At 35.8% G+C, this 12,534-nt stretch overlaps 1 protein-coding gene across 9 annotated transcripts in view; it reads right to left on the bottom strand.

Moving 5' to 3' along the window:
- Positions 1-12,534, bottom strand: part of LOC136845771 (trichohyalin-like) — a 576,224-nt gene that overhangs the window by 313,258 nt on the left and 250,432 nt on the right. For all 9 annotated transcript variants that reach the window (XM_067116039.1, XM_067116041.1, XM_067116040.1 and 6 more), the window contains exon 9: positions 1,934-2,123. In XM_067116039.1, coding sequence (XP_066972140.1) covers positions 1,934-2,123 — 190 coding nt within the window. The remainder of the gene's footprint in view (positions 1-1,933; positions 2,124-12,534) is intronic.

The raw sequence follows: 12,534 nt of genomic DNA on the forward strand, positions 1-12,534 counted from the left end.
AAAAGACCATCCAGTAATTGATCAAAGTAGAGATCTTTTTATATGATGCATAAATGTAAAAAAAAAAAAAAAAAAAATCCTTTTGAAATTCATTTCCGTACTTTTTCTATAATTCCTGGTATGACAGTTTCAAAAAATAATCTTTCCCATTGTTAATATTTATTATCAGTATTACTATTAATTTACCAATTTTTCTGATCATGTAAGATAAATCATTTTCATTGACCACTTATTCACGTTCTCCCAAAATAAATGTAATTCACAGAATCTTTTTTTCTACAAAAGCTTTTTCTTGTGGTACAACGTGAAAATTCTCTCTCTCTCTCTCTCTCTCTCTCTCTCTCTCTCTCACACACACACACACATATATTATATATATATATATATATATATATATATATATATATATATATATATATATATATATATATATATATATATATATATATATCTATACTTGTGTGTTTTGTGTGTGTGAATATATATATATATATATATATATATATATATATATATATATATATATATATATATATATATATATATATATATATATAAATATATATTAGCACCCTGCCTACTTTACTTACTATCAAAGCTTTTACAATCTGGAAGTTACTTTATATCTTCTGAAAAAGAAAAACCATAATTTCCGATGACATGTTTATTCTTCTCCTCCCAACCAATCACGTGTATTTCGGTTCTGGAAAAACAGCAACACGAAGGGGCCAAACTGCTTTTTAATGAGCGGAGTTCTGAAGAAATGCTGATTCTGAGATATTCCTAATGGCTTCATATTTGTGTCGTAATGTGGTTAGGGATCCAGTGGATCGTCTTTAAAAACAAACAGCATAATGGCAGATTATTTAAAATCATAATAACCTTGATATGTAACCATATATTTTGTATGAGAGCAAGTCAGATATTTTTAAGGTAATGAATTCCACGTTTATCTATAATAAAATCATGAAGAAGAAAACCACAATTCCACAAATATTGCCGATAACTTTTAAGGGAAGAGTACATGAGCAATGATGATGCTCATTTGATTTAATGAGAATATCGAGTAGAATAACACTCAAAAGAAATATTGTGAATCACGCTTCTGTGCGATTAAATATGAATTTCACGTATGCATAGAACAGACCAAACCACAGAAGTACTACCAAAGTAGGAAAAAGTACTCTAGCCAAGTTGACCCATAAACAAGTCTCCATAAGTTCTTCAGCAAATAAGAAAATACGACAAAGTATTACAATATATTTGAAAGAAGCTATAACATCTAAGTAAACCACCAGTCTGATAAAACCAACACTGGAAACATTGCTTGCATTGTCAGGTAAAAAGGCTACAAAAACATCTGGAATATACCAAATCATTCCTGAGTGGTCGGTCGATAGTTTCAGAAATATATCAGTTACTTAAATCATAGACTGTGTCCAGAAAGTGGAACATTTAGTTTCCACTCAAAAGAAAAAACTTTTACACCACAATAAGCTGCGCTATACTGCACCAAAGTCAATCAGGTTCTCGGCCACCCGACGTCCGCCAAAAATAGACAAATATGTTTTGACCTTCGACTCTCCCCGTCACAGAGCACAATATCCACATTATTAACAACATAAAATCATTAATGACCTCACCATGGATCATGAATATTTTTGGTTGGTATTGCAACAACTTTAATTTTTATTACGTTAATGTTTTGCTTTTAAATTATACAGAAAGTTTTTCAGGATTTTTGCTTTTATTTACATTTTTTTTTCTGTGGAAAGAGTACATTATGTTACGAAATTTCACCAGGATATTTACGGTTATTCCTGAATATTGTAATGATTATTTAGATAAAAAGCGGAACATAACTGACTTATTATTATTATTATTATTATTATTAGAAAAAGGCTTTCACCTCTTTATTCAATGGGTTCCTTACCTCGTCCTTCAGCCTCCTAATCTCATCCCTGAGGCCCTCCTCGACCGAGTCCCACTCGGTTTTCCATTCCACCACCTTCGACTTGAGCTTTGACTCGTACTCTTCTTCGTTCTCGTCGAGAAGTCTCTGCAAGGTCTCACACTTATCCTTGATGTCCCGGTTTCGACACTCGCCCCTTCTTTCTTCTTCCCTGTAAAAAATAAATAAATTAATTAATTAAACAAATAAAATAAATAAAAATTAAATTAAAAATGACAGTTACCACTGAAAAAGTACCATTTTCAATAACAGTAGTATTCATTCATCATTTCGTAGTTAATAATTTGTAACAATTCGACAGAAATAATGAAAATGAAAATTACATTTTAATTCTGATCATTGCCCACTGAGCGAAAGAAAATACAGTACTCTAACATCACATAACGTAATTGTGAATTACATAAAAGTTACTAAAAACAAAAACTAATACTTTTATCAAACACTATGATGGCAAAAACAAAGACCAAAAATATTTTTAGTTGTAATGATTAAAAAAAAATCACAATGACGCTGAAAAAAAATTAATTTAATCTGTTAAAAGAGATAAACAGCCATTAACATAGACTACTGCAATAAAAGTAATAAAATACAAACTGAAAAATCGAAAGAGAGGTAGCTCGTCTTGGAAAACCAGCAGAACCAGGCATTTGCGAAGTTAATTAAGTAAACAAAATCTCATTTATAAATCAACGGCAAATAAGACTCTGCTCGTCCTCTGCTTACACAGACCAGAGTTTCAAATAGTGTTCTGCCCTAATTGAACGTAAGGATCAACTAGGATATCGGAAACGAACTAATTTCATTGCCATGACCAAGACTAATCAAAAACGATATCATAGCCAGGAGGATATTCCATAAAAGCTAAAAAGACTATCTTAAATGGACATCTAAATATTTCATGTCACGTTGTCAACAAAATATCAGTACTTTATACTTGGGTACGAAAAATGAATTAACATGCATATTGGACATGATTATTCATTCAGAAGTAGTGGAACGAAGAGACGTATTAGCGTTGCCAAATTTAACCTAAATATTGCATTTCGGCTGTTATGGTCTCTTATATGGCAGTATATTTGGCATCAAAGGACAGAAGAAATAGAAATTACCATATGAAATCATTAGTGTGTGTATATATATATATATATATATATATATATATATATATATATATATATATATATATATATATATATATATAGTTCTGATAATGGTAACTTATTTCACATTAGTTATGCATAAACTTCATCTTACACAAATGCGTAAAGTGGGTTTGAAAACATCACCCGAGCAACGACTGACGAAAAAGGAAAGCATTATTTTCATCTGCATGATACATGACGGTCTCTTTCCAAACAGTTTGGAACACCTTGCCAGTTCCTGATAAAAACTGTTGTTTAAGACCTCAGTGTATAGGAAAAGTTAAGTCTTCACTGAATGCTGTAAGCACACATAAACAATTTATTAACCAATCAGTTTTAATGCTTTATGGTTTTATTCTTATAGACAAATTACATTTCTAGTCCATCTTAGATACACTTATTACACTAAATTTCCTTACTTTTAACAATTTTTTTTTCTCTTTGGGTACCAAATGTAGACAGCAAGCGGTACAACTGCACACACAATACACACACACACACACACACACACACACACACATATATATATATATATATATATATATATATATATATATATATATATATATATAATGAGAGAGAGAGAGAGAGAGAGAGAGAGAGAGAGAGAGAGAGAGAGAGATAACTTCAGGTAAAACTAAAATTTCTAACATGTCCAGGAAACTGTTTCTATATCGGAGTCACTTTAGCCTATAATAATGTTGGTATGCTTGAAGTTAAACAATGAGCACAATAGAAATTCAACTTCTTACATAATTCAATACTATGAACAAGTATAAAAAGTATGTAAAAAAAGAAATAAAACCAAGTTAACAAAAAGTTATATCAACAGGTTCTACTGCGTCTTGTGACAACGCATAAGACACTGGCGGCAGATTCAATTACAAAAAATAGCAGCTTCTGACAGTGATCAATATTCCAGTGTCAAAAACGGTCTTCACATTTTTGACAAGTGTTCAAAAAAGGGTAGTTTAACAGACATGTAAGTTATAACAGGGTGATTCTTTTCACCATTCCTAAGTTTCCACAGGAACATAAAGAGGAATAATTGCTGTGTTAGAAATACAGAGGATGAATGTCACTTAGTAAACCAGTGAAGGTGTAGGGTATGATTCTGACTGAGAAAGCAAAATGATTGACAGATTCTTTTATACTGAGAGAGCAGTGTGATTTGGACAAGGAAAGAGATTTGTAGATTAAATGTTTATTATGAAAGAGTCATTTGAGAAGGTGGACAGTAAAAGGAAAAAGCTATATATGATATATATGGATGCAAAAAATACTTGTGACGGAAGTGTTAATAACAATAATTATAAATATCACAACAATAACTACTATCATTATTACTGAGGTAATGTGGAGTGTTGAGGATGAATGTAATTAACAATAAGTTGTTGAGATCAAAAATAAACTTTTATGATGGCAGTAAAGTGTTTATTAGAAACCGTATGCAGATGAGTGACTAGTTTGGTGTAAAAATGGGCCAGAGACAAGGTGCACCATGTTTCCGTGGGATAAGGAAATGAATCCTGAATAAAGTGAGGAATGGTTGACGTTCGCAAATAATGTTGAGACAAGTGAAAGAGTTTGAAAGGGTTCCCAAAAGGAGACAGCTGAATGTAAATGTGAGAAACATTAAGGTTATATGGGTAAATTGAATGTTGGGATGGATGGTGGAAAATAGAAACAGTAATTTGAATAAACATTTACGAGTAAATTAAACGGAGTGTTTAGGAAAATGAAGTCTGGAATATATAAAGGTATTGTTAATTAAACTCCCCTTACAGAAGAGAAGAGTAGATGTTAAATGCACATGAAATAAAAAGGGGTGAAGCCGTAGCAATCAATTGTTTACGAAGTATATGTGATATATGATCAGAAGAATGAACGATCACAGTGTTCTGAGAGGTTTTGGTTATTAGTGGAGCAGCTTAATGTGACTTTTGGCCAGAATAGTTCATTTGATGATACAAGCATGAAATTTGTTATGAATACTCTGTACGTCGCTTTTTGAGAAAAAAGTGCTAGCCATCAAAAATTCCACTATGGCCGCCAGCACACCAACAACAGCCATAAACCAAAAAAAAAAAAAAAAAACGCTGATCTCTTTCCATTTATTTCCAACTTTTGCTACTAAAAAAGGCAACTAATGAAGGGAAGGCAAGGAGGACAAGCTCTTTCTGTCTGTACAATGTCCCAAAGGGTTGCAAACTACAGAGATGATCTTGCAGTCAAGTCAACACTATTGTTCCTGAGATAGGGGGGATGCTGGAGACAGCAATGGGGCAAACGGAAGGTTTTGGCACCAAAAAACCAGTTGCTTTAGGCAGATGAAGCTCAATATCAAAGTAAAGACTATTCATATATGAGAAGGAAAACTCTAAAATTGAACTATGGAGCTTGAGCCAAGAGAGTGTATCTCTCGCTCACTACTAGGGCACACTGGTGGCGGACACTACTGTGAAACTCAACATGGGGGTCAATATAAGCTACACCATGTTTAGTATCCCAAATGCTATCTAATCAGTCCCAAAGAAATTAGATAGCCGCACCTGAACTGACAGGATGTGCCAGAGCGGGAGAGCCGAGCCAAGGATGACGGGGGCTTTAACATTATCCGGATGGTGTACAGATCGTACGGGGCTTAAAATGATACTGGATTAACGATCGGGTTAGGTGTACGGCAACAGCACGAACCTAACTGTATCCCATACATGGAAGTGACCAAAGGTGATAAAAGGATAACCCCTCGGCCGGCTCTACTTAAGTTCAAAGTATCTTATCATGGATGCCAAACCTAAAATGCAAACTGACTGGAGTAAATGCTGTCTTTGTCATGAGGAAAAAAGTGATGAAACACTAATTTCACCTCTTAGCTTATTTTAGAGGAAACAGGATTCTGCTGGATATGTTAATCTTGCAAAAAATTTACCATTGTTTCATGCTCTTATTGCTATGCCAATATAATTTGATCCCACGTGGTTAGATGACAGAGAAGGCACAGAAACTACATTGATACGAAATAAAGCAAAATATCATAACAGCTACAGACAGACTTTTGTTTAACAATACCAAAATGAAATGAGTACAGAAGAGAACAGTGACTCCCAGTACATCAGGCACAGAAGAAAACCGTGGAAAGAGATCAAGACCCTCAGAACCTCCAAAAATACAATGCCTTTTGTGTGAAGAAGAGGGTGAAATATCTGATTTAAGACAAGCAATGATAATGCGGCTGAATGAAAGGCTCAATCAATGTGCCAAGACCCTAAACCATGGAAAGCTCCTTACAAAGTTAAATGCTGGTGATGTTGTTGCTCAAGAGCTGAAATATCACCCACGATGCTTGGCAGACTTATACAACTGAGAAAAAGAGGAGAATAGCCATGACCAATGGAAAGAGTTATATCCTGCGGCTTTTTCTGAACTTGTTACCTACATCATTGATAGCAAGGTTACTAATACAGAAACATCACCTGTGTTATTCAGACTTGCTGATCTAGCTTCCCTGTGCAAGCGCCAGCTACAACAACTAGGTGTAGACTCCACAGACGTCAATACCACCAGGTTAAAAGAGTAGTTACTCTCTAGGATCCCTGAGCTTGAGGCCCGAAGGAAAGGGTGTGATGTTCTTCAAGCAATCAGAAAAGATATTGGCATAATTCTGTCTGATGTCAGCAAGCACAGTGAAGCTATTCATCTGGCTAAAGCTGCAGATGTCATTCTGATGTCAGCAAGCACAGTGAAGCTATTCATCTGGCTAAAGCTGCAGATGTCATTCGAAGGGAAATGCTTGCTCATAAGAAAAAACTCATCTGGCTAAAGCTGCAGATGTCATTCGAAGAGAAATGCTTGCTCATAAGAAAAAACTCAGTCAAGATTTACAAGGACTTAGAAAAGAAACTGTCCCACAGGCACTTCTATAGTTTGTTTGAAGCACCTTTTCCCATATATGTCTGGATGAAAGTGTTTGCCAAAACAAGAAAAAGAGAATTAATTGACAAGCTTCATGAGAATGGAATTAGCATATCATACGACAGAGTGTTAGAAATATCAAGACACTTAGGTGAGAGTGTAGTAAAGCAATATGTGGCAGATGATGTTGTGTGTCCACCTATTTTGAGAAAGGGACTTTTCACAGCTTCTGCTTCAGATAACATAGATCACAACCCAAAAGCCGCAACAGCCAGTACGTCCCTCCATGGTATAAGTATTTCATTGTTCCAGCATGCAAGTCCAGAGGAAGAAAGGGAATTACGCACATTGCCCAATGTTATAGACAGTCGAACAAAAAAGGTTCCTGATCTTCTTGAGTCATTCACGAACATCCCACTGGCCTTCTTCTGCAAAAGAAATCCAGAACCAAGCACCACTGATGACCTATCATTGCCAGACCCCAGTCTTCTCCAAAGGGAACTCAAGCTTGAATATGAATGGTTGGAAATGGGTGGAAAAGGTCCAAGACACCACAGATGTAGATGAATCATCCAATAGAACATGGTCAGTGCATCATGCAAGCAAACAAAGGACAAATGATTTTGTGAGCAGCATCAGTTCTTTGCTGCCACTTCTGCGAGCTCGAGCCCAAAGTGTTGCCACCACCAAGCATGGGAAAAATCAAGAAAGCTGTAACATTCCTGAACCCAGGACAAACACCAAGGAACATGCAAAAAGAGCAGCCTATCAGGCAGGTCATATTTCGGAACAACGTGTTAAACGTGATCCAGAACTTCAACGTCCTTCTAGGTGGGGATGGACGAAAGAGGATGACAATTGGAGAATTGTATGAACCACACTTGAACTGATTTCTAAATGCTGCCAGGAATTGACGGACTGTGGTGGAAAGGTGCACATGTAAAAAGACAGGATTAGACTTTACTGCACTATGTAGCCGCCCTTGTCATGCATCTTCAGGAGTCTAAAACACTGATGTTCAACAATGACAGAAGGAGAATAGACGCTAATATACTCATAATCAATATTCTCAAGCTTGGACACAGTTAATAATGAGTTAGTATACTTGTCACTTACAAATATTTTTTTAATTATATCTATGAACAAGTAGCTATAAATACTCATAGAAATCAAGTTATATGGACAATTATGTAGGAATACCAAGAAAGTTAGATTATTTTACGTGTTAGGCTTACCTGGTGGCCACCTTGGAAAATGGCCGACAAATTGGATTCCTGAATGGCAAGGACTATTCTCCAAAATAAAGTCTGGAATTTTATGGCAAAGAACCCCCAAATTTATCCCAATAATGATTGAACTTTGGCTATTTATACAAAAATATATTGGCATTTTTTCATGATAGTCGTCATATGGTGCCATCTTAGAAAATGGCCACCTAAGAGAATTTCACGTGGCTGGCACTTTTTTCTTAAAGTCTATCCCCCAATGAGTATTTCTGCCAAATTTCATACTTGTATCATCAAATGAACGATTGTGTGGCTTATCTGCTCCACTATATGTGGAAACAATGGAGGAAGATAGGTTAGGTAAGGTTTGTTGGCAGCGAGGAAGAGAGGAAGCCCTAGGAACTGCTGGACGGATGCTGTAAAAACTGACTAGTAAAACTGACTAGTATAGGAAGACCCTTAACATAGTAATCAGCGATGTTTGCAAGATAGAGATAACGGCGTCGGTATTTGCAATGGAGGTTTGATGCGTTACTGTTGAGTTTTCTATGTAAACGTTTGAAACACTTAATGTTGTGGAAGTTTTCTGCACAGTAATTCATCCAAGACCCAGCGGTTAAAGGACGACTGTGACAGTGATCATCATCTTTTCTCAGAAACTTGCACAACCCCAGCGCTGCTAAAGGAAAAGGCGTACTGTTGGAAAATATATATATACGAAAATTTTTTTTACCAGGTTTATTTGTCCCCTTCGGAGGGGATGGAGCCAGAGGGCAACAATGCTGTTATAATAATGATAATGTTTTATGTACAATTCCATATTTTAATCATTAATAAGTCTTTTTTTTTTGCCCAATAACCACCAGTATGACTATGATTGCATCACTAATAGACTCAGTTATCAAGGGTACGTCCAGAATACACCAATTATGAAGGAGGGAATTGTAAAGCTCCAAAATCCTCGGATGCAACTGGAGCAATTATAGCCGAATTCCCAATAGCCCATTCCAGCCAAATTCCCATTTCTATTAGCAACAGTCGGTTCATGACTCATCTTTGTACCTGGTCTTTGCCTCTAAAACAAGGCTCTGATAGGAATATAATTCATTTAGCAAACACCCCACGTCACCTCTAATGGGATAAATTGCAGAGTAACTGAAAAATCTCAGATAAGATTAAGGCTGCAGACGTGTAAAATTTTCACAAAGAAAGCCATCCTCGGGAAAACAGATAAACGTCGCCAAAGGACACAGCAACGCTAATAGACGGCATTGGTGAATTGTTACGAGTGGATTGAGTTTCCCTGAGAGAGAGAGAGAGAGAGAGAGAGAGAGAGAGAGAGAGAGAGAGAGAGAGAGATTCTTCACCTGTTTAGTCTTGACTATTTTTTTATAACGAACAATGCCTGTAGCCCACAGCGTAATGCGTACGAGTGGGGTCCCTCAAAGTATTATTAATTCGTGACTGCTCTGTTTAGTTCTATTTTAGCTCGGCTTTCTTTCACTTTCCTTTTTTTTTTCTTATTTTGATCATCAAGTTTTATGATCGCTCCTACCTTTGTTAGCCAAATTTCGCTGTACTGATTTCTTATCGTTGTGAAATTGATTTCACTGTTCAAATTTGTTAATTAGTTTTTAATATTTTCTTCTCATTTTTTTAAGAACTGTGAACTTTTTAAATTTAAGGAATTAATTATTTCTATTTTAATCTTCTCGTTATAAGAAATATCTTGAGAAACTGAGAAAATTAATATAAAATTATAGCTGCTGTAAAGACAAATCCTTTCAATTCGTTACGGTTCGACATTTCTCACAACCTTAATTTTTTCCCTGCTGCCGCTTTTCCTGGGTTATAGTCTTGAGACGTTAATAAAACGCATAATCTCCCACTGTACTGAGACTGCCAATGGTACCGTTCACCCGAATTCCTGAATGGAGAAGGCAGGATGACTCACGTTAGCTGAAACAATTGAGAATACGATCCACATTCAGGTCTATCACAGAACCGTTAGAATGAAGCATCCAACTTTTAATCCTGTCAGTCAACTCCTGGCGTCTTTCCTTTCCTCAACCAATTTCTTTCCTTAGGTACTCAACATTCACTTCCACAAGGGTTCTCATTTTACACTAACCCCTTCCCCCCTTGTGTCATTCACCTGTCTCGTTCATTCTCTAGTTTCAACAAATGTCCAAAATACTCACACCTTTGACCCACGACCCCATTCCCCGAGAAAGCTTTAGAATAACAAAATTTTTTCACCGAACTATTACCATCAGTTCTCTTCAGATGCACTTACTATCTCATCACACTTATTTGCCTTTTCCTCTTTTCAAGATTTTCACCACATGTTCACGATGACGGAGCAGCTCCTACTCCACATAAACCAACTTAAAAATTAAATATAGGTAGTTTTCTTCTTTCTTCCATCTGTATTTAGTGTCCAAAGCTCGCTTCCATAGTAAAAATGAACTGGCTCAATAATTCCTTTCAACACCTTAATTTTTGCTTTCTTAGAGACATCTCTTCCAAGTCTTTCTTATTTTTCTGATCAAAGTCTTTACCTACATTATATTAATAACAAACTTCAACTTACATTTATGTTTATTAATACATCTGATTCAAACAAGTTATGAATAGAGATGTATCCAGTCACTCCTCTTCTCGTCAGTACAACCATTAACTTACTCTTCCATGCATTTCCTATTAACACACCAATATCTATTATTTGTCTCCCCACCATTCTTCTTCTACAGAACTCCTCAAGCCTACGTCCTTTTCTTCCTGATTTTATTATTCAAATTATCTAGCACAGCCACCACTTCTCTTTTATCGAGCTCGGTCCCTCACCCGTTCAGACGCCTTGAAACCTCTCTCTCTCTCTCTCTCTCTCTCTCTCTCTCTCTTTTAATACAGAAACGTGCACCCTTCTGACAGCACCCCATGCAAGGGAGAAAAAGCGCATGGTGAAAGGAATTTATGTATCCGTCTGTGCTAATTTTTTTTTAAATCAAAATTCTCTTCAGCCTTCTGCCGTAAATAAACCGCAGCCATGAGAAACCATCCAAGCGTGAAATGAGATGGATAGTCTTTTCATTTATATTGACGGGGTACGTCCAGCAGTGGACCAGAGCCAATAACTCCCCTGACATAAAAGACGGAAGCCTAAAAATACCCCTATAAAGAATAGAATCATTCAGTAGTCAAAATAAACAAAATAACTTCATCACGGCGGTGGGTCGTTCTAAACCAGTGGCATATCAAGTGGGAGAATATTTTGATAAATAGATATGCGTACTTGGGAGGAAATAGATCAAAATATAACCAGTGTGCATCGCTGTGCACTTCACAATATCAATAAAACCCAAATTCGCCCGGATAAATAAAAAAAAATTATATGGAAAAGATCAAAGAGAGAGAGAGAGAGAGAGAGTGAGAGAGAGAGAATGTTCTTAATACTAAAAATGGAGCGTCATCGTAGCTCTAGCATATATTCATCGTCTGTCCCCTTTTTCCCAATGGTGGCAGAGGCCATTCATAATTCAAAACGTTTGCTACATCCGTTGAAAGGGTTAAATATTGAGAAATCAGGCGACCTTTCCTGTCCCTTTCCTTTTCCTTAAAAGGAGTACACGACATGTTGCGATGGTAAATTACAAAGGAAAACATAAACGACGCGGTTATGTAAAATATGTTTACTCCCCTCTTGAAACGTCATCTCAGAATCGTTTAGTACTATTCATAGGCAACGAGTCTACGACAGTTACCATTTTCCGTTTTCCTCGACATGTTATTGTGGATAAAATATTTCAATGTATTTCACGTGAATTTGTGAAATATATATATATATATATATATATATATATATATATATATATATATATACAAATATATATGACAAGGATATAGCCGGTCATCATATATAGATTTACAGGTCGCGTTTCGTAACAACAAAGTTACATTTCATCATCTAAAAGAGAAAACAAATATTTTAAAAACACATGGAATATAATTTGACTTTTAAGAGTCTCAACAAATTAATGAATGAATTAAAACAAAACAAGATTTAAAAGCACCTGAGACTAAAGGACTGAATGTTCGGAAAGGAGGGAGTACATGACCCATTAGGCTCACGAAGAAGCATAAGAATTTATTTTCAACAGGCCATCTGCGATAAATATGACTCTAAGATCATTCTTACAGTTTGGCCCAAGAAAGAGTCAGAATAGTTAATGCTGGTGTTTCAAATTTTTGTGTGATTTCTGATATTAGAAAATCTTAG

Source organism: Macrobrachium rosenbergii, chromosome 14 (genome assembly GCF_040412425.1).
Source record: "Macrobrachium rosenbergii isolate ZJJX-2024 chromosome 14, ASM4041242v1, whole genome shotgun sequence".
NCBI classification, from domain to species: Eukaryota; Metazoa; Arthropoda; class Malacostraca; order Decapoda; family Palaemonidae; genus Macrobrachium; species Macrobrachium rosenbergii.